This window comes from Lonchura striata, chromosome 28, assembly GCF_050655825.1.
Source record: "Lonchura striata isolate lonStrDom1 chromosome 28, ASM5065582v1, whole genome shotgun sequence".
Taxonomy (NCBI): Eukaryota; Metazoa; Chordata; class Aves; order Passeriformes; family Estrildidae; genus Lonchura; species Lonchura striata.
Window position 1 is genome coordinate 4135611 of NC_140730.1, and position 25726 is coordinate 4161336.

The 25726-nt window shown below is 60.7% G+C and overlaps 2 protein-coding genes, 1 long non-coding RNA gene and 1 other non-coding gene across 9 annotated transcripts in view; 2 read left to right on the top strand and 2 right to left on the bottom strand.

Annotated features, from left to right (window-relative positions):
• On the top strand, positions 1-16036 carry ABCA7 (ATP binding cassette subfamily A member 7). 5 transcript variants are annotated; one of them, XM_031507095.3, is made up of 51 exons: positions 1-143; positions 1514-1790; positions 1906-1999; positions 2202-2343; positions 2425-2552; positions 2617-2738; positions 2822-3004; positions 3083-3172; positions 3272-3497; positions 3583-3722; positions 3799-3915; positions 4064-4243; positions 4320-4528; positions 4627-4803; positions 4994-5216; positions 5320-5541; positions 5652-5856; positions 5925-6041; positions 6216-6387; positions 6537-6668; positions 6754-6893; positions 6969-7106; positions 7214-7425; positions 7544-7616; positions 7865-8067; positions 8177-8225; positions 8438-8500; positions 8936-8953; positions 9101-9255; positions 9347-9471; positions 9547-9645; positions 9831-10026; positions 10132-10226; positions 10404-10436; positions 10765-10870; positions 10953-11027; positions 11238-11407; positions 11474-11651; positions 11736-11851; positions 12005-12149; positions 12237-12360; positions 12449-12581; positions 13406-13526; positions 13626-13688; positions 13765-13871; positions 14106-14247; positions 14316-14450; positions 14527-14630; positions 14738-14830; positions 14903-15140; positions 15214-16036. In XM_031507095.3, exons 2-51 carry the CDS (start codon positions 1725-1727, stop codon positions 15352-15354), a joined length of 6735 nt encoding a protein of 2244 aa, XP_031362955.3. In that variant the 5' UTR covers positions 1-143; positions 1514-1724; the 3' UTR covers positions 15355-16036. The 5 variants fall into 5 exon arrangements, with proteins under 5 accessions (XP_031362955.3, XP_085418518.1, XP_085418520.1 ...); XM_085562392.1 differs by having other exon boundaries at positions 8936-9255; XM_085562394.1 differs by lacking the exon at positions 8936-8953.
• LOC116184541 (U6 spliceosomal RNA) lies at positions 15937-16043 on the bottom strand. The gene has a single exon (XR_004149297.1). It is a non-coding gene; the product is annotated as a U6 spliceosomal RNA (small nuclear RNA).
• LOC146765056 (uncharacterized) lies at positions 15937-18730 on the bottom strand. Its single transcript, XR_014950281.1, has 2 exons — positions 17478-18730; positions 15937-17107 (listed from the first exon to the last, which is right to left on the bottom strand). It is a non-coding gene; the product is annotated as an uncharacterized LOC146765056 (long non-coding RNA).
• TMEM259 (transmembrane protein 259) overlaps positions 16368-25726 on the top strand; it is a 12153-nt gene continuing 2794 nt past the window's right edge. The window contains exons 1-10 of one of the 2 annotated variants that reach the window (XM_021540095.3): positions 16368-16932; positions 18726-18992; positions 19290-19401; positions 21545-21655; positions 22524-22646; positions 22966-23066; positions 23912-23969; positions 24289-24372; positions 24861-24993; positions 25347-25446. In XM_021540095.3, coding sequence (XP_021395770.1) covers positions 16708-16932; positions 18726-18992; positions 19290-19401; positions 21545-21655; positions 22524-22646; positions 22966-23066; positions 23912-23969; positions 24289-24372; positions 24861-24993; positions 25347-25446 — 1314 coding nt within the window. In that variant the 5' untranslated portion in view covers positions 16368-16707. Of the gene's footprint in view, positions 16933-18725; positions 18993-19289; positions 19456-21544; positions 21656-22523; positions 22647-22965; positions 23067-23911; positions 23970-24288; positions 24373-24860; positions 24994-25346; positions 25447-25726 lie in introns of both variants that reach the window. The other variant, XM_021540094.3, reaches the window with a different exon arrangement.

Here is a 25726-nt window from a genome sequence, read left to right on the forward strand (position 1 = left end):
TACTCCCCCCCACGTCCTTGCCCCTTTAAGAGCGGCTCCCGTGACGTCACGCCCTCGGCTACTTTGTAGCGCGGGGAGGGCGGGGCCCGCGCGCGCCCGGCGGAGCAGCGGGGTCTCTTAAAGGGGCCGCGCAGCAGCAGCAGGTAACGGGGGTCCCGGGCCGGGGGCTGCGAGAGGGGAGAAGAACGAGGGGAGGCTGTGTCCCGGCTGCGGGTCTCGGCTGGATGCGGCCGCTCAGCGTCCCCCCGAGGCTCTTAGTGCCTCCCCGCCCCCCCCCTCCCCGAGGCTATTCCCGTGTCCCCAGCGTAGCCCCGAACTGTCCCCATGTCCCCTCTGGACTGTCCTCACGGTCCCTTCGAGCTGTCCCCATGCCCCCCCTGGGCTGTGTGTATCTCTCGCGGGCTGTCCCCACTTCTTCCCGACCTGTCCGCCCCGCGGTGACTCCGCACCCCGCCCAGAGTGGGGCGAACCGGGCCGGGGGACGCGGGGTCGGAGGGCGCCGGGGCCGGGAGCCGCCGGTCCGGCGGTTGCCGGGGTCGTGGGGTCCACCGAGCTCCCGGTTGCAGCGATGCTGCGTGTTTGTCCTCGTGAGATGAGTGAGCAGATTCCCACGCGAGTCCCCCGGGAGGATCCAGGGAATCCTGTGGTTGGTTTGTCCCGAAAAGAGCCGCCGCCCCCGCGGGGCTGGGGCTCCCCCGGACCGGCAGTTCCGCAGCACCCTCCGGTTCCAGCGGCTGGGGACACTCAGACACCTGTCTCCCCGTGTCACCCCCACCTGGCAGCTGCTTCTGTCTCCCCGTGTCACCCCATCTGACCCTTGTGCATCCCCGGAGGAATCCTGCCCCGGACCCACTCGTGTCCGGCCCCGCAGGCCGATTAGGCGGATTTCCCAGCTGGGATCCTAATCCCGCTGCCCCGTGCCCGTTTATCCCGGCTGCGCCCGGGACCCGGCTTAGCCCCGGGCGCGGGCGGCGGCGGCGAGCGCGGGGCGGCGGCTGAGTGAGCGGCTCCCCCGGCCCCGGGGAAAAGCGAGGGGCAAGGCGGGGGTGGTGGTGCCCAGGGAGCCGCCCCGGAGCTCGGTTCTCCCGGGGCGTGGGCGGGTGCACCGGGCGGAATGCTGCGGGTTGGGTCGTGCCGCCGCCGCTACCGGGCTCGTCACCGAGCCGTCTTGGCAGAACTTTGCTGCCGGGCCCCGGAGCTGCTGGCCCCGCTCCAGAGGTAGGTGAATTCCCAGGAACTGGCAGAGACGTGGGTGCTACCCGTGGGATCCGGGTGTCGGAGCTCGCGCCTCGAGCCCGCTGCACCGGAGAAATTCCGCTCCTGGGCTGATGAGAGCCCCACCCACATCCCTCTCACGGGGAAACTGAGGCACGGGCAGGTCTCAGCCGCTCCTGGGCTGCCCACATCGTCCGGAGCTACTCCAGGGGTGCCGGACTGCTCTCTGTGCCTGGCGTGGGCAGTGAATTGGGCTCCTGGGCAGAGCTCGTGCCCCATTCTGGTGCTTTTGATTTAGGAAAGAATGTGACTTGAGCCTTTAGCTCCGGAAAGGAGCTTTGCTGCCGGAATGCCGGCCCCGGAGCTCAGCCCTGTGCCCGGCACAGTGCCCGGGCTGTGATAAGCCCCGAAGCAGAAGCAAGCGAGAGCCCAGCCGTCGCCCTCAGCTTGGGGCTGCCCCCCCTGCTCCCACCCGCAGCCGGAGCCGAGCGGGGCCCGCGACCCCCGCGATGGCCGTGGGCACCCAGCTGGGGCTGCTGCTCTGGAAGAACTTCACCTACCGCCGGCGGCAGCGGGTGAGTGGGCGATTGGGCTGGGGCTACCCAGAGCGGCTGGTGCCGGGCACAGGGGCAGGCAGAGCCCCGGGCACTGATGGGGATCGGGACCCCACCAGCCTTGCTTCTCCCGCAGATCCAGCTGGCGATCGAGATCCTGTGGCCCCTCTTCCTCTTCCTTATCTTGGTCTCAGTGCGGCGATCCCACCCGCCCTTCAAGCAGCACGAGTGTGAGTGTCCCCGCAGGACCTCCTGAGCCAGCTAAGACCCCTCTGTGTGCCCCTGTACGGGAACCCTTCGGGGTGGCACGGGGGGGACAAACACGGGAGGTGGTCGCAGGGTGGGGGCTCGCTGCCATCTCCCTGCTCGGGTGTGTGTGGGGTCCCGGGGGTCCTGCACTGCCCCCCCTGAACCAGCCTCCCTCTCCCTCAGGCCACTTTCCCAACAAGGCGCTGCCGTCTGCGGGGACCCTGCCCTGGCTGCAGGGCATCATCTGCAACTTGAACAACCCCTGCTTCCGGCACCCCACGGCGGGAGAGGCCCCTGGCGTGGTGGGCAACTTCGATGGCTCCATGTGAGCGGCGGGGCCGGGGGGCTGCGCGGCAGAGCGGGGCTGGGCCGGGGTCTCACTGCCCACCCCTGTCCCATGTCACAGCGTCTCCCGTCTCCTGGCCGAAGCCCGGCAGGTCCTGCTCCGCGGGCACGGGCAGCGGCTCCTGCGCAGCTTCGCGCGGCTCCTGCCCGCCCTGCGCCGGCTCCGGGACAGCGGGAACCGGCGGAGCGGTGAGCACCGGGGCTGGGGGGTGCCCGGGGAGCCGGACCCTTTGCCTAACCCCTGCTCCCCCAGCTCTGCCGGTGAGGGAGTACTTGAAAGAGGACGAGACCTTCTCCCGGTTCCTGCGGACCAACACGTCTCTGCCCCCGGCGCTGGTGGATGAGCTGATGGGGACTCGGCTCAGCCCCCGCATCGTGAGTGTCGCCGCGGTGCCCGTCCCGGTGCCCCTCCCGGTGCCCCTCCCGGTGCCCGCATCACGACTGCTCTCTCCTTCCAGTTCTCCCTGGCGAGCATTCGCCTCCCGCTAAAGGCCCTGGTCTGCAACGCCTCGGTCCTGGGGGGGTTCCTGGTGGGCGGCACCCAGAGCCTGCAGCAAGGACTCTGCGCGCTGCCCAGCTCCCAGCTCCGTGCCATGGAGGGCTCCTTCCTCTCCCAGATGGATTTCCCACGACTCCTGACGGTGAGCCCCCAGCGCGGTCGGGTGCTGGAAGGCAGAGCCCCTGGCAGGGCTGTGACCCGCTTCTCGTGCCCCTTGCAGGAACAGCTGAGCTCCGAGTTGGGCGGAATCGCTGGCACCGTGGAAGCTTTGGGCAGCTTCCTGCGGGATGCAGCATCCCTGATGGAGGAGGTACGCCCCTCATTCCCTTGCCCCCTGCCCACCCCCACCGTGCCCCTGGGTGCTCCTGTCCCTCACTGCCCCTCTCCTCTCCCATCCCACTCTCCCCAGGTCTCCTCCATGACCAGCCTGGCCGAGCTGCGTCAGGAGATTGTGGGGCTGAGGGCCCCCAACACCAGCACGGGCACCTTCACAGCCCTGTCACGTATCGCCTGCGGCCACCCCGAGGGCGGGGGGCTCAGGATCCCCTCCCTCAACTGGTACGAGGACAATGATGTCAAAGCCTTCCTGGACCGTAACAGCTCGGAGCAGAGACCCATGGCCTCAGGCAGCACCAGTGAGTGGGGGGCTGTGGGAGGCTCAGCCAGGGGCTGTGGGGGGCAGTGGGGGCTGCTGGCGAGGGCTCAGCTCTGCACCCCCAGGTCCCTTCTGCCGGGAGCTGCTCCGCAGCCTGGAGTCCAGCCCCCTCTCGCAGATCTTCTGGCGGGGGATCAAGCCCCTCTTTGTGGGGAAGATCCTGTACACCCCACCTGGGCCTGGCCCCGACAGTGTCATGGCTGAGGTGAGTGGAGGCTGCAGGGGGCCTGGGGGGGTTTGGGGAGGTCTCATCCCGAACCTGCCTCGCCTCTCTCACACAGGTGAATCGAACCTTCCGGGAGCTGGCGGTGCTGGGGGAGCTGGGGGCTGCCTGGCAGGAGCTGGGACCCCGAATCTACACCATCCTCAACAGCAGCCTGGAGATGCAGGTGCTCCAGGTGTGTGACCCCATGCTCCTCCTATTGGGAACAGGGTTGCTGTGGGGTGCAAGATGGGTTATGCTGGGGGGCAGCTGGCCAGGAGCGGGGTGCGATGCAGCTGGAGCAGGGTGGGTTGCATGGCCTCCCATATCCTGGTGCTTTACAGGATCTGCTGCTGGCCCCGAGCACAGCCCAGCTCCTGGATGGGTTCCTCAATGGCACCTCCTGGAAGCTACCAGAGCTGGTCACATTCCTGACTGGGCCAGCAGGAGGACCAGGCCTCACCTGGCACCAGGTTTATGCTGATGTGGACACAGTCCTGAGCACGCTGTCACAGTTCATGGAGGTGTGTGTCACCCTGCTGTGGGGGGCTGGCCCCTTGCACCACCCCTGCCCGCTGAGCCCTACCTGCCCTCCCACAGTGTGTCTGCCTGGACAAGATCGAGGCAGTGGCCACCGAGGAGCAGCTGGTAGCCCGAGCCCTGGAGCTGCTGGAGGAGCAGCAGTTTTGGGCAGCAGTGGTCTTCCAGCCCCCCATCAATGCCACAGCCCCTGGACTGCCACCCCATGTCCGCTACAAAATCCGCATGGACATCGACGACGTCACGAGAACCAACAAGATCAAGGACAGGTTGGGGGATGCCCACCCTGCCTGTCTCCATGCCCAGCCAGGCACCCTGTGCTCATTGCCAGGAGATCCCTGGTCCCAGCACCACGCTCTGCCCACAGGTTTTGGGACCCAGGCCCTGCAGCTGACCCCTTCAGTGACCTGCGCTACGTCTGGGGGGGCTTTGTCTACATTCAGGACCTGGTGGAGCAGGCGGTGGTGCGGGTGCAGACTGGGGCTGCCCCACGGACGGGGGTCTACGTCCAGCAGATGCCCTACCCCTGCTATGTGGATGATATGTAAGTGGGCAGGGGCAGCCCCAGGCCCTGGGACTGTTGGGTGACCCCCCTGCTGCAATGGGGGACGCATCCAAGCATCCTGCAGCACAGTGCACCAGGGAGGTGGCACAGGGCTGGTCGTGCCCTGGTGCCCCAAGAGTGGCCTGAGAGCGTTGAGCTAAGGGTGGAATGGCTGGTGGTATCTCCTCAGGTTCTTGAGGGTCCTGAACCGCTCGCTGCCTCTTTTCATGATACTGGCCTGGATCTACTCAGTGGCCATGATCATCAAGGGGGTGGTGCATGAGAAGGAGACACGTCTCAAGGAGACCATGAAGACCATGGGGCTGAGCAGCGGGATCCTGTGGCTCAGCTGGTTCCTCAGCAGCTTCATCCCCTTCCTCCTCAGCTCTGCCCTCCTTGTCCTCATCCTCAAGGCAGGTTGCAGGTCTCAGGGGATGGCATGGGTGACACAGGGAACATCAGGGCTGGGAGCCAGCACGGGAGGCTCCACAGGCTCCAACCTGCCTCCATCCACAGCTGGGAAACATCCTGCCCTACAGCGACCCAGCAGTCATCTTCCTCTTCCTCAGCACCTTCTCCGTGGCCACAATCAGCCAGTGCTTCCTCATCAGCACCTTCTTCCCCCGTGCCAACCTGGCCTCGGCGTGCGGTGGCATCATTTACTTCTCGCTGTACCTGCCCTACGTGCTGTGCGTCGCCTGGCGCGACTACGTCACCTTCCCAATCCGTGTCCTTGTGGTGAGCCCGCAGCTGCCCCTCTGCAGTGCCCCCGCTGCTCTGGCTGGGGGACTTTGGGCTGCACCCCCCAGGCCAATCTTTGCCCACGCTGCCATTCTCACTGTCCTCAGAGCCTGCTGTCCCCCGTGGCCTTCGGCTTCGGCTGCGATTACTTCTCCCTCCACGAGGAGCAAGGGGTGGGCATCCAGTGGCACAACCTGGCTGCCAGCCCCGTGCCAGGAGACCCCTACAGCTTCGGTGCAGCCATGGGGCTGCTGCTGCTGGACGCTGTCCTCTATGGCCTGGCCACCTGGTACCTCGAGGGGGTCTTCCCAGGTGAGTGCAGCTCCCCTGACCCCCAGCTGCCACTCAGCCCCAGCCCCACTTAACCCCTTCTGCTGCAGGTCAGTACGGGATCCCCAAGCCCTGGAATTTCCCCTTCCTGAAGAGCTACTGGTTTGGAGAGTCACCCTCATCCGGGCACTCCCTGTACCACGCCAGCCCCCACACTGCACCCCAAGGTGAGTCCCTGCCCACCCTGGAGCTGCGTGGCTGAGGGCAGTGGCCGTGGAGCAGGGCTGGAGCCCTCTAGCCCAGGCCTTGATCCCCAGAGGAAGGTCCTGCACCCCATGGCAAGGGGTGCTGCCCCCAGCAAGGGGTCCTGGCTGGGGATGTGACCCCTTGGTGGCTTCCAGTGCTGGTGGAGGAGCCGCCTGCTGACCTCCAGCCCGGCGTCTCCATCCGCAACCTGGTGAAGGTCTATGGCAGCAGCGGCCATGCTGCTGTCAACGGGCTGAGCCTGGACTTCTACGAGGGGCAGATCACATCCTTCCTGGGCCACAACGGCGCTGGAAAGACCACCACCATGTGAGCCACAGAGGGGCTGCGTGGCCATGGCTGGGGACAGGAGCTGAGCCTGACCCTGTCCCCACCTGGTCCCCACACAGGACAGGGTACCCTGGCCCCAAGCCCTGCTGCCCCTATGCTCCATGACCTGCTTTTCTCACCACTTCCAGGTCCATCCTGACTGGCCTCCTGCCCCCCACCTCGGGCACTGCCTATATCCTGGGCTGGGACATCCGCTCTGACATCGACAGCATCCGCAAATCCATGGGGATGTGTCCCCAGCACAACGTGCTCTTTGACATGTAGGCAGGGCTGGGGTGCTGTGGGGAGTGAAGCAATCACTCAGTCCCCGTGCCCCTCACCCTGCCTTTCCCCCTGTCCCCACAGCCTGACGGTGGAGGAGCACATCTGGTTCTACGGGCGGCTGAAGGGGCTCTCGGAGCAGCAGGTGTGGGAGGAGATGGAGCAGCTGCTGCAGGACACGGGGCTGCCCCACAAGCGCCGGGAGCAGACCAGGAACCTCTCGGGTGCGTGGGGGTCAGGCTGGGTGCCCGGGCGGGGCTCGCTGGCCCCGAGCCCCCCCCAACACTGTCCCTCTGCAGGTGGCATGCAGCGGAAGCTCTCGGTGGCCATCGCCTTCGTGGGCGGCTCCCGGGTGGTCATCCTGGATGAGCCCACGGCCGGCGTCGACCCCTTCTCCCGCCGCAGCATCTGGGAGCTGCTGCTCAAGTACCGCAGAGGTCAGGGCTGGGGGTCCCCGCTTCACCCTCCGGGGTGAGCAGGGGGCTGTGCTGGTGAGGAGCACCTTGGGCAGGGGGTTGGGTTCAAGCCCATTCCTGGTCTCCAGGCCGCACCATCATCCTGTCCACCCACTACATGGACGAGGCGGAGCTCCTGGGGGACCGCACCGCCATCATCTCCCAGGGCCGGCTCTGCTGCTGCGGGTCCCCCCTCTTCCTCAAGGCCAGGCTTGGCACCGGATACCACCTCACCCTGGTGAAGCGGGACAGGAGCGGCACGGGCGGCAACACTGGCACCGTCCCCGGTGTCACCAAAAAGGTGTGTCCCTGATGATCATCCCCCGACGGGCAGCCACTGTGTCCATCCTGGGTATTGGGGGGCACTGGGGGCCAGCTCCTGCTGTGGGGTGCCAGGCTCCAGCCACCCTTCCCTGCAGGAGGGCAGTGACTCGGAGCACAGCAGTGACACAGGCCTGGGCAGCGAGCGGGGCAGTGACGCCAGCGCCGTGGGTGAGCGTTCTGTCCCCTCACAGTGCCACCCCAGCTGCTCCCCAAACATCCCCTGCCCGCCAGGGAGGCTGGGGGTGCACAGCCCTGCATCCAGCCCCTCTCCTTTCACTGGAGGTGCAGAAGGGGATCTCTATCCCCTCCATCTCCCCGGGGACCCTCAGGCTGGGATGCCAGGCACGTGGAGCTGTGGCCAGCTGTGCCAGCCTGTGGCTCCTGCCCCCGGTCTCCAGCCCTCCCCATCCCTCCAGATGTGGCCCAGCTGTCGGCACTGATCCAGAAGATGGTCCCTGGCTCCCGGCTGGTGGAGGACATTGGGCACGAGGTGCTCTTTGTCCTGCCCTACAGCGGGGCCAGGGACGGGGCCTTCGGGGAGCTGTTCCGCGAGCTGGATGCACGCCTGGGGGAACTGGGGGTCTCCAGCTACGGCATCTCTGACACCACCCTGGAAGAGGTACCCAGGGGGGGCTGTGGTCAAGGGGCTCCCAAGGTGACCAGGGGGTTTCTCTCACTGGGCTGTGGGTGCTGGTGTGTGTTTAACACCAACCCTCCCACACCTCCAGATCTTCCTGAAGGTTGCCGAGAACACGGCGCTGGACACTGACACCACAGGTAAAACCCCTCAGTCCTGGCTGGAGCTGAGCTCTGGGGTACAGCGGGGCTGGGGAGGTGCTCAGCAGCCCAGAGCAGGGGGGTGGGGTGTCCCCAGCACCCTGTGTGTCTCTGCCAGGCTGGGGGCCCTACTGGGAGCACCTGTGGATGCAGAGAGGTGTCACAGCCTGTGGCCTTGGTCCTGCCCTGGCATCTTGTCCTCATTTTTTCAGGCACCATGAAAGGAGCAGTCCCTGGCGAGATGGGGGATGGGGATGTGGCCGATGGAGAGATGGGTAAGGATGGGGAGGTGGGACCCCCAAGCTGCTGCTGAGTGCTCCCCAGCTCCAGCCCCTGGGCTGGGGTGATGGCACACGTCCACCTGGGCAGCTGTCCATCCCAGCAGGCATCCCTTCGGGCACATGGCCCTTCAAGCAGGGGGATACTCAGGGACCCTCGTGCAGCATAGCTACCTCCCAGTTTTGGGGTGTCCCCAGAGCCAAGATCTGCGATGAGGATGGGTTTGGGGAAGCCCAGCTCTGTGCAGGAGTTGGGATGGGATATGAAATCCCAGAGGAATATCCAGCCTGTTTATCCTGGAGGGATAACTGTCATGGGGACAGCCACGGGAGTCTGGGGGGGGCTGTGATGGTTTGGGGCACCAGCTCTGCCCTGGGTGGGCGCTGACCCCCGCACTGCTGTAACCCCTCTCTCCTCTCCTTTACATTGAGCCAAAGGAGCCCGGCGAGGTAGGAGCTGGGGGCTGTTTGGAGGGGCTGGGGGCTCCTGCATGCAGCATCCCTTCCCTGCTGGGGTTGGGGGGATACCCCTGCCAGCACCATTCCCTGCGCCCCGCCTGGCACAAGTCCCTTGCCGACCCGTGTGTGCCCCGGCAGCGGAGGAGCCCCGGGAGACAGACCTGCTGCGGGGCCCGGCGGGGCAGCCCTGCGGCAGGGTGAGGGGCTGGGCGCTCACCTGCCGCCAGCTCCGCGCTCTCTTCACCAAGAGGATGCTCCACGCTCGGCGCAGCACCCGCGGCTTCTTCGCGCAGGTGGGGCCGCGGGGAGGGGACGGGGCAGGGCACGGGGCAGGGTGGGACAAAGCCCACCCTGATCCCCCCCACCCCACCCCGGCCTCCTCAGATCGTCCTCCCCGCCGTCTTCGTCTGCATCGCGCTGCTCTTCAGCCTCATCGTGCCGCCCTTCGGGAAGTACCCGCCGCTGCAGCTGCAGCCCTGGATGTACGGGCAGCAGTTCACCTTTTTCAGGTGTGTCCCCAGCCCTCTGCCCGCCGTGTCCTTGGTCCCCAAGTGCCACCAGCTCACTCCCGTGTCTCCTGGCAGCAACGATGCCCCGGGAGACCCGGACACCGCCCGGCTGCTGGAGGCGCTCCTGGCCGAGCCCGGCTTCGGCACCAAGTGCATGAAGGAAGAGGGGAAGGCGTGAGTGCCCGCGGGACGGGGGCAGCCGGGCTTTGGCCCCCACCTCGGTGCCCACCTGCCCACGGAGCAGCTCTGCCACCTGGTGTGATGCTGTGGGGTGCCCACGGTGGGTCCTGGTGCCCCTGGCTCGCACCAGGCTGGTAACAGGAGTCTCTCTCTCTCTCCCTCTCTCTTGCTGGTGTCAGGACAGGGCTGTGCCCACCAGCTTCTCACCCCGATGGCTTCTCAGCCCCCTCAGCCCCCCCATCCCTGCTGGAAGTGCTGCAGCGTGGGAACTGGACACGGGCCCAGCCGTCCCCCCCGTGTCAGTGCAGTGGGCCAGGGGCACACAGGATGCTGCCTGAGTGTCCTGAGGGGGCGGGGGGGCTCCCACCTCCCCAGGTAACCCCCACCCCAGGGCTGCATCACTGCTGCTTGTGGGGCAGGTGATGCTTTGGGGGTGCCACAGGGCTGCATGTCCATCCAGCCCATCTGTCCATCTCACAGGTGCAGAGGGGCACAGGGGACATCCTTCAGAACCTGACGGGCAGGAACATCTCTGACTACCTGGTGAAGACCTATCCCCAGATCATCCGTCAGGAGTGAGTGCTGGGGCTGGCAGCATTAGGGGCACTGTGGGGACACCAAGGGAACACCCCAGGGACACCCAGGGGAAGGGGACACTGCTGGGGACATGTGGCTGGGTGGGCTGGTGCTGCCCTAATGTCCCCTCGGGGGGTTTCTCTCTCCTCTGAGTCCCCCCACCTCATTTCTTTCAGGCTGAGGAACAAGAAGTGGGTGAATGAGCAGAGGTGAGCTGGGCAGGGGCTGGGGCCTGGCACAGCCAGGGATGGAGGGAGACAGGAGATCCCTGGTGGGTTTGGGGAGAGCCTGAGTGGTCCCTGGGCAGAGTCATGATCCAGGTGCCTTCAGCCCTCTGCTGTGTCCCTTACTCTGGCACCTGGGTGTGTGGGGGGTTGAGTTGGCACAAGGGTGGCAGTGGGGAATGGGGGTCAGGTTTCACAGAATTGTAGAATCTCCCAGGGTGGAAGGGACCCATGTGGATCCTCGAGCCCAGTTCCTGGCACGCTGGCAGTGGGAGCCTCTCTGGCAGGTTTGGGAGCCCCATTTCTCCTGCAGGTACGGTGGCTTCTCCCTGGGTGCTGGCAGCTCCCAGGCCCTGCCGTCAGCAGCAGAGGTGGATCAGGCCGTGCTGGAGCTCCGGGTGCTGCTCAACATTACCCTGGTACAGCTGGACTCAGCCCCTGGCTCAGCTCCGGGGTCCCAGTGCTGGGAGACCCCTCCTCACCCTGTGTGTCTGCACCCAGGGCAGCCCCTCGGATCGGCTCCTGGCCAACCTCAGCCGCTTCATCGAGGGTTTGGATGCCCGCAGGAATATCAAGGTGTGCCCAGGGCTGAGGGATGTGACAGTGGTGTCCCCTCAAGGGGTGGAGCAGCCCAAGAAGGCCTGAGCATGGCTGGGCCTGGAGGAGAGCAGGAGCTGGGTGGGGAGTGGGGATGCTCCTGGTGGGAGCGGGTGCTGCAGGCACAGCCAGGGGCAGTGCCAGGTTGGGTGGGGGGCTCTGAGCTACCTGGCCCTCCCCATGCTGCAGGTCTGGTTCAACAACAAGGGCTGGCACGCCATGGTCTCCTTCCTCAACGTGGCCAGCAATGGGCTGCTGCGAGCCCGGCTGCCCCCCGGCACCGACCCCGCGCGCTTCGGCATCACGGCCACCAACCACCCCCTGAACCTCACCAAGGAGCAGCTCTCCGAGGCCGCCCTGTGAGTGTGGGGATGGGGGTCCCGCAGCCCCCTCTGGCCCCCGCTGAGCTCTCCCCTCCTCGGCAGGATGGCCACCTCTGTGGACGTGCTGGTCTCCATCTGCGTGATCTTCGCCATGTCCTTCATCCCGGCCAGCTTCGTCGTCTTCCTCATCGAGGAGCGGGTCAGCAAGGCCAAACACCTTCAGTTTGTCAGCGGGATGAAGCCCATCACCTACTGGTTGGGCAACTTTGCCTGGGACATGGTGGGCATGGGGATGGGGACAGGGATCAGTTCCAAGGGGTCTGTTCCCACCCTGACCCTTTTCCTTTCTTTTCCATCCCCACAGTGCAACTACCTGGTCCCCGCCCTGCTGGTCATCCTCATCTTCCTCTGCTTCCAGCAGGAATCCTACGTGTCCTCAGCCAACCTGCCCTCCCTGGTGCTGCTGCTGCTGCTCTACGGGTGATGGGGCAGCATAGCCCAGCAGGGGCGAGGGGGTTGTGGGGCTGGGGGCAGCGGGGGTGAGGGGTTGTGGTGCTTGGGAGGGTGGGTGCGTTCTCAAGCCCCCCAGGTCAGGAGGTGCACCTTGGCCAGCCCCTGCTCTCCCTCCTGCAGGTGGTCCATCACCCCCCTGATGTACCCAGCCTCCTTCCTCTTCAGCATCCCCAGCACCGCCTATGTGGCCCTGACCTGCATCAACCTCTTCATCGGCATCAACGGCAGCGTGGCCACCTTTGTGCTGGAGCTCTTCGTGGACCAGGTGAGCCTTGGGATGCCCTGCACCCCCCATCCCTTCCCTGCAGCACCGGTGCCAGCTCCCCCACTCCTCTCCTTGTTGCCCCATCAGAACCTCAATGACATCAACCGCGTCCTGAAGAAGGTTTTCCTCATCTTCCCTCATTTCTGCTTGGGCCGAGGCCTCATTGACATGGTGAAGAACCAGGCAATGGCTGATGCCTTTGAGAGGTTCGGTGAGTCTGGGGGTGTCAGGGCTGCTCACCCTCCCCAAAGCCCAGCACAGGGGTCCCCTATTCCTACAGCTCCTCTGGCTGCTTGCAGGGGACAGGCGCTTCGTGTCCCCCCTATCCTGGGACCTGGCAGGGAAGAACATGTTTGCCATGGCCATCGAGGGCATCGTCTTCTTCCTCTTCACCCTCCTGCTGCAGTACCATCACTTCTTCCTGCGCCTGGGGTGAGCACTGGCCGGGGGGTACAGAATCCCAAAATCCCAGAATCACTGAAAGTCAGAATTCCAGAATCACTGTGAATCAGAATCCCAGAATCACTGAAAATCAGAATCACAGAATCACTAAGAATCAGAATCACAGAATCACTGAGAATCACAATCCCAGAATTCCAGAATCACTGACAATCAGAATCACAGAATCGCAGAATCACTGAGAATCAGAATCCCAGAATTACTGAAAACCAGAAACACAGAATCTCAGAATCACTGAGAATCAGAATCACAGAATCACCAGGTTGGAAGAGACCTTTAAATCATCGAGTCCATCCCATGTCCTAGCACCACCTCAACTAGATCATGGCACTGAGTGCCACATCCAGGCTTTTTTTAAACACACCCAGGGATGGTGATTCCACCCCTCCCCAGGCAGATGATTCCTCTACTTTATCATTCTTTCCATAAAAAACATTTTCCTAATAACCAGCCGAGATTTCACTTGATGGAGGTTGAGACTGTGTCCTCTGGTTCTCTCAGTGCTGCCTGGAGAAAGAGCCCAACCCCACCTGAGCACAGCCACCTTCCAGGGAGTTGTAGAATGTGATAAGGTCACCCCTGAGTCTCCTTTTCTCCAGGCTAAACAACCCCAGCTCCTTCAGTCTTTCCTTATAGGGCTTGTGTTCCAAGCCCCCCACCAGCCTTGTTGCCTTCCTTTGGATGTGTTCAAGCATATCAATGTCCTTCCTAAACTGGGTACAGAAGTGGACACAGCACCCTGAGGGTGCTCAAGGGCATGGACAGCCCTGGATGTGCCCTTGCCACTGTTTCCACAGCCCACAGGCTCTGGAGCTGCCCTCGCTGGGAGATGAGGACCAGGACGTGGCCAGGGAGCGAGCGAGGGTGGGCAGCATCTCCCCACACGGCCACCTCCTGCTTCTGAAGGACCTGACCAAGGTGGGTGTGTGGGGCTGGACCCTGCTGTGAGCTCCAGCCCAGCCAGAGCCCCTGGCAGTGACAGGAGGGAGCAGCCAGGGCCGCCTCTCCTCCATGCAGGTGTACCGGCGCAGGAAGGCTCCGGCCGTGGACCGGCTCTGCGTGGCCATCCCCCCCGGAGAGGTGAGGGACAGAAGGACAGACAGACAGCTCTGTGGGCAGGGCCAGGGCTGCCAGTGACCCTGCTCTGCCCACACAGTGCTTTGGCCTCCTGGGGGTGAACGGGGCCGGGAAAACGTCCACCTTCAAGATGCTGACAGGGGACACAGAGGTGACGCTGGGGGAGGCCTGGTTGAAGGGGCACAGGTGGGTGAATGCAGGGACTCCACGGCTTGGATCCCTCTTCACATCCCCACAGCATCATCTCTATCCCCACCCTGTGCTCTTCCTGCCCCTTTGCCCTGCAGCTTGCTTCATCTTCATCCTCATCCCTACAGCTGCTTGTCCCTATTCCCACGAATATCCCTGGCACATGTCCCCATCCTGCAGTGCTCACCTCTCCCTGTCCCCATCCTGTGCTCACCTGTGCCCATCCCACAGCGTGCTCACCGACCTCCAGTCTGTCCACCAGCACATGGGGTACTGTCCCCAGTTTGACGCCATCACGGACCTGCTGACAGGGCGGGAGCACCTGGAGTTCTACAGCCGCCTGCGTGGGATCCCGGAGGAGGAGACCCCCAGGGTAGGGCCTGTACCCTGTTCTCCCAGCCCAGGGGCAGCCCCCAGCCTCACCCCCTCTGTCTCTCGCAGGTGGCTCAGTGGGGCATCACTGCTCTGGGGCTGGGCCCGCACGCGGACCGGCCGGCGGGCAAGTACAGCGGGGGCAACAAACGCAAGCTCTCCACGGCCATCGCCCTCCTCGGCTGTCCCCCTGTGGTTTTCCTGGTGAGGAGGGCATTGGGAGGCCCCACAGCAGCACCAGGGTCCTGCCCAGGCTGACCCCGGGCTGGGACCGTTGCAGGATGAGCCCACAACGGGGATGGACCCACAAGCCCGGAGGTTCCTGTGGGAGCGCATCCTTGGCGTTATCCGGGATGGCCGATCCGTGGTGCTCACATCCCACAGGTGAGTCCCCACCCAGGGTCTGCAGCCCCCAAAGGGGAGCACCCCATTCCTGTGGGAACCCCCTGGAGGGTCCCTCTGCCCTGGGGGGCTCACACGTGTCCCCCCAGCATGGAGGAGTGTGAGGCGCTCTGCACCAGGATGGCCATCATGGTCAACGGCCGCTTCCGCTGCCTGGGCAGCGTCCAGCACCTCAAGAACAGGTACCTCGGGGGGCTGAGGGGGTCTCCTGAGGGTGGTGGCCACGGCCAGTCCTCACAGCGGTGTCCCCACAGGTTTGGGGACGGCTACACGGTGGTGGTGCGGGCGGGGGGCCCTGGCCCGGCGGCGGTGCAGAGCCTGCTGCAGCAGCACTTCCCTGGCATCGTGCTGCGGGAGCAGCACGGGGGGCTGCTGCAGTACCACCTGCCCGCCCGTGTCACCTCCCTGGCCACCGTCTTCAGCCTTCTGGCCGCCCACCGCGGCCCCTGCCACATCGAGGACTACTCCGTGTCCCAGACCACGCTGGACCAGGTGATGGGGAGGCGGTGTGAGGGCGTGCTGGCCCTGTCCCACGGTGCTGCCTCTCATCCTGCCGTTCCTGCAGGTCTTCATGCACTTTGCCCAGGAGCAGAGCGATGGGGACGCCGGGGAGGTCACAGCCCCACGGCAGGATGCGGCCCCCAGCCCCGGGAGGATGCTGAGCGGGTTCCTGGAGGACGACAGCTACCAGGAGAGCGCTGTATGAGCGGGCCATGGTGTCCCATAGACCCTCCCTGTTTGTCACTGCAGCACAAGCATGGGACACAGGGCTTTGGGGTACTGCAGCCCCCCAGAGCTGCAGAGAGGAGGCCTGGGCACATCCACGGTGTCACCATCCGACGGGACAGTGGGTGCTGGGCAGGGGTCAGAGTGCCAGGACGGAGCTGGCCCCGGCTCCCTGCAGGGGGCTGAGCTGGATGGGGGGTCTGGGGCTGGCCTTGGGACCCCGCTGCTCCCCACCGGAGCTGAGCTTACTGTAACAGAGAAATTAAATAAAAAATAAAACCCCGCGGTGGCTCTCTTCCCCTCGCCACAACGCGACCGCGGTGCGGGACAGGGCAGGGGTAGGCACAACAGTCCATAAAAAACTTTTCCTGATATCCAATCTCAATTCCCCTTGGCGCAGCTCGAGGCCAGCTCCTCTGGTTCTCTCAGTTGCTGCCTGGATATCTGTGGGTTGATGCGTCGGGGCCGCGCCTGGGGGGCTCCCCCAACCTCGCGGGGGGCTGGGACACCCCGGGGCGACAAAAGGGTCGTACCGGGGAGGGGTTTGGGACCGCGCCCGGCGAAAAATATGGAACGCTTCACGAATTTGCGTGTCATCCTTGCGCAGGGGCCATGCTAATCTTCTCTGTATCGTTCCAATTTTAGTATATGTGCTGCCGAAGCGAGCACGAACTGCCCTGCACCCGCAGCGCTATTTAAACCTCCCACAGTTGATAACGTTGTAGTTAGAACGAACAGACCTTTTTTCTGTATCCCTGCGTTTTTCTTCAGACAATCACTCTCCCAGACGACGCGTGCTGATTTTTCATTCCAAATCTTCCGCTTTGTTGAAATTTTTTTGCCTTTTCCAGGCCAAGCGGCCGCGCGGTGGTGCCGGGTGCGCGCGGTGCGTAGTGGGAAATCCCCTCATTTGCATGGAGGCGGGGCGGGACCGCAGCGTGTCCGCCACCGTCCCGTCGTGCCCGGGGCGCGCGTGCGCGCGCACGCGCCCGAGCCGCCGCGGACCGGCGGAGGAAAATGGCGGCGGAGCGCTGAGGGACGGGCCGGGACCGCGCCGGGACAGCTGAGCCGCTGAGCCGCGCCGCGCCTCCCCGCCCCGCCGAGGGACGCCCATGGCCGCGGGGACATCCCGGCAGCCACGTCCCTGATGCGTCTGCTCCGGCCGCGCAACCGCCGGGCCCCGCTGACCGCCCAGGCCTGACCCGTCGGGCCTGACCCGCCGCCGCCGCCCCGAGGCGTCTGCGCCGGGCAGGGGCCGGGGAGGGGGACGGAGAGCCCCGGCGGAGGAGCAGCAGCCTTTTCGGGCCCAGCCCTCACCGGCCCCGCCGTCAGGATGTCCGAGAACCAGCCGAACGCCAACAACCACCACCCGGCCAACAACGCCGGGGCCGCCGGCGGCAACAACCGGGGCGTCCGCAACCCCAACCTCAACCAGAACCCCCTGATCAACGTGCGGGACCGCCTCTTCCACGCGCTGTTCTTCAAGATGGCAGTGACCTACGCGCGCCTCTTCCCTCCCTCCTTCCGCCGCGTCTTCGAGTTCTTCGTTCTTCTCAAGGTGAGGGGCAGCTCCTCCTGCCAGCCAAAAGTCCTGCCTCCGCCGGAGGTGGCGGGCGGTGTTCGGGCCACGCACACCGAGCTGTCCCCGGAGCGCCCGTGGGCCCCTCCTGTGAGGGAAACATTAATCTCCGTGGTGGTCCCGCTGTTTCCTGCACTCTGGAGCTCTTCCAGATCTGTAAATCAAAAATAAGTTGCTGAGCCAGCTTGGTGGGCAGCCAGGCTGGCACAAGGCAGGAGAGGTTTCATCTTCTGTTTCCTAGCAATGGCACTTTTCGGATACATTTCCCACATGACCTGCAGGATTGTTGGGAGTTTTGCTGGAGTCTTGTCTTTTCTGGGAGCAGTTCAGGCACAGTGCTGTTTCTTTCAGCAGTGCCAGGAATGTGTCACTGTGCTCTGGCGTGAGCCCACCTGCCTGCTGGGGGATGGGGACCCTCCCAGAGGGGCCTGTCAGCCTCCAGGGGTGACTGCCCTTAGGTCAAATCCTGCTCCATGCCTTCCAGGGTGGGAAATCAGAGAAAGGAGAAGGGCAGAGCTGCTTACCAGGCAACAGCAGCACACTCCTCTAGGTTTCAGCAAGAAAACATTCAGCACAGCTTGTCTCATGCTGTACAGATATGCTTTCTACCCTTTCAGAAGACATTTGGGTTTTTCACATCCTGTTGCCTCTTCCAGTTGTGCATCTGCATCCTGGCAAACCAGCTGGGACAGGGATAGTGCTAACAGTGCAGTGGTCAGGCAGAGTGGCTGGGAGCAGTTTGTTTTGTTTCTGCCTCTGATCCCAGCTCCTCCCAGAGAAGGAAAAACTTCCTCAGGGCTCTGTGGAGAGCAGCCTGCAGGGTCAGCAGCCTGCTCCCAGCTCTCCTCCAGCTGCTGGCAGGAGGGAAGTGGGAGCCCACATTCCCATCCCGAGCCCTGGAATTACCCTTGGCTCTTCTGTGGCTCCTGCAGCCAGGCAGGTGGCTCTGCTTTACCTTCCCTCATGTGTCCCCGTGCAGCTCCTCTGCAGAGTGGTGTTTACCAGGCTGTTTGCTCATCACAAATAGGTCAGGGCTGATGAGGACAGAACGGCACAGGGTGGCTGGGAAGGGCGGTCTGAGCTCAGCTGTTCCTCTGGCTGTGCCAGCTGTGCTGGGAACTCTGAACTTTGGACGTCTCTGTTCGCTCCAGGGGACAGGTGTTTTTAGTGCACCCTGCTTTGCTCTGGCTCGTGGCTGTTCCTGGGATGGAGGCAGGACAGGGAGCTGTGGTGCTCTGTGCACAGCCTCGAGGGCCAGCTCAACCTCCACGAAGCAGGACCTGGTCTTTGGGACAATGGATCTGACGTGGGTTTGGGTCATCCTGCCCCAGAGTGGGTTGGCTTTGCTTAGAGTTTTCTTTATTCTGCCTTTTCAGAGCTAGGCAGGCTTCTTTCAGTTTCAGCAGGAAGCTCTTTGTGCTGAGGAGGGAAGGGTTGGAGGGCACAGACGTGTTTCCATTTCCTTCAGCGTGTCTCACGGCCTCATCCCATACTGGTGCTGTGTGTGGTTGGTTTTGGGGACCTGTTGGATGCAGGACCTGTGCTTTCAGAAGGTTGTCACTGTCAGCTTTCATGAGCAGGAGCAGTTGGTTCCTGATGCCTCTGGTGCGTTCCCTGCTGGAACTGCCAAGGTCCTGCTGCTGCCTTGTTGATGCAGGGAAGCATCAAAACTCTTGTCCACTCGCCCAAATTCTTCTGGTGTTTCACAGGCAGAGAAGAGTTGGTGATAACTAGGAGGCCTAACAGTGTCTGCCTTGTCTCCTGCCCTTTAGGCTCTCTTTGTGCTCTTCATCCTGGCCTACATCCACATCGCTTTCTCCCGCTCTCCCATCAACTGCCTGGAGCACGTGCGGGATAAGTGGCCCCGCGATGGAATCTTGCGGGTGGAAATCCAGCGCAACTCCAGCCGGGCCCCCATCTTCCTGCAGTTCTGCGGGGTCGAGAAGTTTCCGGGAATGGTGGTTGAGTCCACGACTGAGGAAGAGGAGGAGGAAGAGGAAGAAATGACTGTGGATATGTTTGAAAACAGCTCCATCAAGGTAAGGACATGCTCTCTGTGTACGGTGGAGAGAGGAGCCTGGGTGATGGGCTGGGGAGAAGTCTTGGTTGGAAGGGAAGTCCATGTGTGATCCCTTGGTCTCCTGGAAACAAAGCCTGTTCCTTGGCTGCTCCTGAGTCCCCACATTGTCCTCTGATGGTTTAACACAGAAAGGAGAGCCAGAGCAAATGTCCTTTTGCAAGTGGGGTAGTAGGCCTTTGTGTGGATAGAGAGAGCATGGCAGGTGAGAGGTGAAGAGGCTGCTGATGTGGCTTTCCCTACTCTGGTTTTCCAACAGTTTGAGCTGGATATCGAGCCCAAGGTGTTCCTCAAGCCATCCCGGGTGAGCAGCACTGAGCTGCCCCACAACGACAGCCAGGAGTTCTCGTTTAGTGACGCGGCCACTAAAGGTATGCAGCCTCTGCGGGAGACTGTGTCCGAGTTTGAGATGCTAGCCCGAGCAGGTAATCACACCTTCACTGCTACCTGTGCTCCTCCTTCCTCCCATCATCATCCTCCCCACACTTCCCATCCTGCCTCCTTGGGGCACCTGCACAGTGACCTTAAATGTCTTCCCAATGTGTTTACCTGGGGATAATCCTGTCAGTACTAACAGCAGAGCCACAGCAAGCTCTACCCTGAGGCTGGGGGGTGGCTGGATTAGAAAATTTGCCAGGCCAAGAGGCTTCAGCTCAACCACAGGTGAGCGAAGGCTCTTGGCCTGGCAGGTTCCTGTAGTGATTGCTGTCAGGTATCTCAGATGAGCCTGAACCCCCTGTTCTGATCCATTCCCTTGCAATCCACAGGGATTTCCTGACAGCAACATTCCTTCTAGCATGAGCAGGGTTTGGGCTGTGTTCTGGGTGCGGAGCCAACACCAGCACTTGGAGCAGCCAATTTGCTACAATTAATTAATCCCAAAAGCCACCCAGCGGGTTTTGGTGGATTGCAATACTGCACTGCTGTTCCACTCGGATGTTCTTGGCCTTATCCCACCCTTTTCCTGCCTGACCTAAGCTGCTCAAGACTTGTAAACTCCAGAGGGAGATTTAGTAGCTTTGTATTATTTGAAATGGAATTCCAGTGTGGAAAATTCTGTTTCTAGTGGTTAAGGGAGGAAATCTACTAAGGAATATTTATCTTATAATAGAGATATGGGCTTGGATTCTTTGTTTTTTCCCCACAAAATTTGCTAGAAGTTGGCTCTTTCACCACACTGTTGTCCCTGTGAAGGCTGTAATTCTTTGCTCTACAGACACACTGGGGTTGTGGCAGTGGAGGAGGATGAGACTGGACACTGTCTTGTTCCTCAGTCTTGCAGTGGATTTGCTTGATGCTCATCCAGAGCTCATTAGTCCTGAATTAAAGGTCATTAAGACCAGAGAGCAGTAAATGTGTTTGGTGCAGGACCTTTATTGCTGGTGCCCGGTTTCTGACAAGAGTCACGTTGTGCTGGGCTGGGGCACTGGTGGGAAGTTCCTTGTTTTGCTGAATGCCTGGCTGGAAATGATCCAGAAAAGGAGAGGAAGAGAACAGGCTGTTTCCCAGATTAGTTACAAAATTCACATCTTTAATTCAGTCCCAAATATGTGGTCTTACTATATTTTCCAGATTTTCTGTCTTCTCAGTGCACCAAATTTTATGTTTAGTCAGAATATTTTACCATTAAAAAATACTTTATTATACAAAGGAAGCAATTGTTTGTTGCTATTTAAACCCTTGATTTCCTTTTGAGCTTAAAACTGTTTATAATGGAAACAAAAGACAAACCAAACAGCCCAGCTTGTGTTTGCTGCCCAATAAGGGGATCATGAGATCTCTGTCAGTGCTGGGTCAGGGGTGTGTCTGTTCAGTTCTTGTGTCCCTTTAACTGTCGCTGTGGTGCTGGGAGCTGTCTGACAGCTGCCTCCCCCCTCCTGGAGATACACCCTGGCAGTCTGAAAGAGCAGGGATTAAATTGCTTGGCTCTGGCTTAGCAGGAGGTTTTGTCCTTTCAGAGATGATGTAGCAAAAAAGCATCTCTTTGGAACCTTTCTTGAAAAAAAAAAAAAACAAAAACCAAACCGGGGGAACTTCAGGCACCACCAGTTTTTGGGAAAGCTGTAATTGCTGCTGCCTTCAGTTCTGACATGTAATTGCAGCAGTGACCTCAGTCCCCTGGGAAGTGCAGGGCTCTTGCCTCTGGAGCATTTACTTGGTGTTCAGCAGGTGTAAAGTGGATTTTCCTGCTGGTTCCCAAACAACATGGGAAGCAGAAATTGAGCAAAGCAAGAACAGTTGGCTCTGGGCTTGCCAGGCAGAGATGTGGGCAGGTTCTGAAACTGCTGCCCTGAAGCTTTCCCAGAAGTCCCACATTAATGTCAAAGGCTGTAATTCCAAAGAGTTTGTATTGATTTATGTTTAATTGGTTGAAGGAAGCCTAGAGCCCACATTTGCAACCAGTTCCCTTTTCAAGAACATGATGGGAGGGAGGGAGGGAGCCTAGAGGGGCTATTTCTTTGTGCTGGCTGTTTGCAGATGTGGGTGTTGAGTCTCCCTGTGTCTCTGTCGCAGTGTGGCCACAGGAGGAGTACATTGTGGAATACTCTCTGGAATACGGCTTCCTGCGCCTGTCCCAGAGCACACGGCAGCGCCTCAGCATCCCCGTCATGGTGGTGACCCTGGGTGAGTGGGAGGCAGCCCGGGCAGGGCTCAGGGGTGGCTACCTGCAGTGCAGAGACCTCCACACCTTCTCTGGGAACTTTTCCTGGAGCTGATGGTGCTCTCTTCCCACGCAGGAGAGCTGCATTGTGCAGCCTGCCTGCTTTTTGTAGGTCACAGCTTTTCAGGAGGAGCTTTCTGAAATGGTGGAGCCTGCTTCAGTGAGCCCTGATGTCATGCCCAGCACAGTTTTCCCATGTGGAGCAGGGAAGAGCTCTCTCCCTGGCAGAAGGCACTGAAGCTCTGAGCAGCAGAGTTAGAGCCTGGTGGCCAGAGCAGCTGTGCAGAAGCTGGGGACAGTGCTCACAGATCTGTCACACTGTGAGCACCAGCAGGTCATTTCCCCAGACAGCGTTCTCTTCTCCTGGCACTTGCTCTGTTAAAACCTGTCCAGGTCAGGAGCACAGCCTCAGACCTTCTCACACCTGTGAACCTCAGTATCTGCTACTGCAGCAATCAGAGAGGAGCTCATCACTTCCTCCCACTCAAGCTGAAGCAGAGCTGGATGGGGGTTAAGCAGCTTTCCTGTGCACTAATGAGTTGTCAGGGTGAGCCCCAGAGATAGGCCAAGCCTAGAGGGCAAATTCCCTTTGTGTCTGTGCCAGCACACAGTGTGACATCCCTGACAATCCTTAAGGCCCGACTGCCATTTTCACTTTAGTGTGGCTGGATCTGTCAGGGGGTGAGATTTTCCCTCCCAGTCTTCCCAAGTTTGGTTTTATTGCCCCAGGTCCACATGCAGATGCAGCTCTGGTGGCACAGGTATCCCTCACCTTGTGCCTTTGTGGCTCCAGGTGTGAACAGTGTGAAAGGTTTTCTGTGTTCTCTCTAGATCCTACGAGGGATCAGTGCTTTGGGGACAGGTTCAGCCGCCTGCTGCTGGACGAGTTCCTGGGCTACGATGATATCCTGATGTCGAGTGTCAAAGCTTTAGCTGAAAACGAGGAAAACAAAGGTAAGATCTGGAGGAGTCTCAGCAGCAGCTGCTTGGAGCAGTGGGTGTTTGTTCTGTGGATGCCTGACTATCATCTTCTGACTATTGATTAATCTGTAATGCAGGGAGCACTCCCTGTGTTATTGTCAAGGACAAAATGAGAGAGGCAGGAGGGGAGAGGTGTCTGGAAACGTGATTTCCTCCCACCTCACCGCCCTGCATGACAATGAGTGCTGCCCTGAGGATTTGCTCCAAATCCTGTTTCTTTAGCAGGCACTGGAGCTTGGTTCTTAGTCTGTGGCTTAATCACACTGAGCTTGTGTTTGTGCTTTTCCTCCAGGTTTCCTTCGCAACGTGGTGTCTGGGGAGCATTATCGCTTTGTCAGCATGTGGATGGCCAGGACGTCCTACCTGGCAGCCTTCGTCATCATGGTCATCTTCGTAAGTCACTGTGAGCTGGGCAGTGCCTGGCCTCAGCCTGGAGCTGGGCAGTCAGTGGTTGGTGTTACAGCAGAGCTCTCATCTGCTTTTAAAGTGTAGTTGGTGGAGGATGAGGCCCTACTCTCTCTTTTTGTTTGTTTGGGTTTTTTTTTTAAAGTTCTTGAAGTCCACCAGTGAAATGAACAGTAGAGCTGACTTAAACTGCAGTGTTGTCAAAAGGGAGCTGCTGTTAATTTCTAAGTGTCCTTAAAACACTCCAGTACTGTCAGTACAGGCTGCAGACATTTGTCCTCTGAGACTTTTAAGAACAGCCCAGACTGATTTGCCAGGAGGGATCAAGATAAAACCAAATGATGATGTGTGAGACAAGGTGTTTTCAGATACACATCAGACAAGATCCCAAGCCATAACTACTCTGTGTTTGTTGTCTTGGGTGGCTGTGGGTGACTGTCACTTTGTGTGTGGCTGTCCCACCCATGGGGCAGGTCTGTGCACAATCACACTGTGGGCACTGAGGAGGAACCGAGTGCAGGGAGGAGCGGGATGGAGCACGGGAAAATCCCTGCTCCCAGCTCTGTGGGGTGGCGTGGCCCCAGCACAAACATTCAGGGTTGGTCCCTTTACAAGCAAATCCCTTACTGTCTGTTCCCCTGCAGCAGCACAGAGATTAATTGCTGTTTGTGAAGCTCTAATTACTCTTTGGGAAATGGCTTTGCACAGCTCCAGCTAATGAATGTGGGATGTGCAAGCCCGGGCTCGCCTGGGTCTGTGCCGCACTGCGATTCCAAGCGACTCCCTGCACCCGTGGGGCTCTAATCTGCCTCCCCTTCTCTCTCCTCTTCCAGACTCTCTCTGTCTCCATGCTGCTGCGCTACTCACACCATCAGATCTTTGTCTTCATTGGTAAGCACTGGCTGAGGGGTTTGGGTTGTGCTGGGCACTGTGCCTGCTCCAGCACAGGGTGTTGTAGAGTCACAGCAGCTTTGGGCTGGAAGGACCTTGAGGATCATTAGTTCCAGTTCAGAAGAGTCCTACCCGTAGCTGCACGGGGAGTACATGCTTCTGCTTCCAGTCACTTCACTTGCCAGGGCTTATTCTCTTGTCCTGAGAAGTATTGGCTGGGGAGAGAGGATGTGGCTGCACTCAGCAGAGAGTACTGTGGGGTGGAGTGTTCTGTGGCCCTCCATCCTCTCCGTGCCTCAGTGTGTTTTTCCTCTTGCAGTTGACCTGTTACAGATGCTGGAGATGAACATGACCATTGCATTCCCTGCTGCTCCACTCCTCACTGTCATCCTGGCTCTGGTCGGTAAGGACTTGCTTCACTGCTTGTGTCTGCAGCATGTCCCTCTGGGCTCTGTGGGAAGTCTCATTGCCTGTTCCAAGCTGGCCGCAGCAGGTGGCTACAGTGGCTGCTCATCACAAGGCAGAAGGCTCTGGAATTTGATGGCACAGTGAGCTCCATTGTCCTTCTGGGTCCCCTGGAAAAGCAGCAGTTTGTTGGGAAATCCCAGAATTCAGAGCTTTGTCTGTCCCTGGAGCTTGTTGCAGACTTGCACTGTGTGGCCACGTTGCATTTGTACAATTTTAATTTAAAAAACAACAAAATCTCCCAAAATCTGTGCTGTGGGATGCAGCTGATCATTGGACGTGGCAGAGAGCATTCTTGGCTGTATCTGCTACCATAAGCAGAGCCCAGTTACCTGCCCTGGGCAGGTGCAGTCACAGGCCTTCTCTGAGGTGACAGAGGACCCCTTCCCATGCCCTGCTACGTGCTGATGTCCCCTCTGTCCCCAGGTATGGAGGCCATAATGTCTGAGTTCTTCAATGACACCACAACTGCTTTCTACATCATCCTCATTGTGTGGCTGGCAGACCAGTACGATGCCATCTGCTGCCACACCAACACCAGCAAGAGGCACTGGCTCAGGTAAGGGCTGGCTGTGGCCACATTCCCTCTGCCTGTCCTCCCCAGCCCCTCTGAGTCCTTCCCAGCACCCCAGGCACAACAGCCTCCTCTCCTAAGGGTGTTATTTGTGTGGCTGCTTGGGGGCTGCCCCACACATCACAGGGTCCAAAGTGCAATTCTCCCAATTTGGGTTTGGGCCTGGATCTTGGAATCACCTTGATCTTCCCCAGCCTCTTATTTCATCCTGTTCATAGGCAGGCAGCTCTAATTATCTGTTAATGAGTCTGTGTCACCCCCTGTGAAGTGCCCCAGCTCAGGCTGGTGTTGGGAGGAGAAGGGAGCTCATTTTTCTTCTGGTTTTTCTTCTTGTCCAGATTCTTCTACTTGTACCACTTTGCCTTCTATGCCTACCACTACCGCTTCAATGGGCAGTACAGCAGCCTGGCACTTGTCACCTCCTGGCTCTTCATCCAGGTGAGCTCCTGCAGGGCTGCTGCACCTTGCGGGGCTTTGTCAAACTTCTTCTCAAGCTGGGTTGGAGGGAGGGATCCTTATTTCAGTAAGAGATGGAATTAAGCCTGGTTTGGAAATGGAGCAGCAGAATGAGGCTGTGGAAGAGGGGAGGTTTGGATTGCTGCCTCCAGTCCAGCCACGGGACTGACAATTACCTGATGCCACGTAGGTGTTGTGAAGGATTGCTGTCCTGTCCTTCTGGAATAAATCCTGGGGAGGGTCTGCCTTGCAGAGGAGCTGT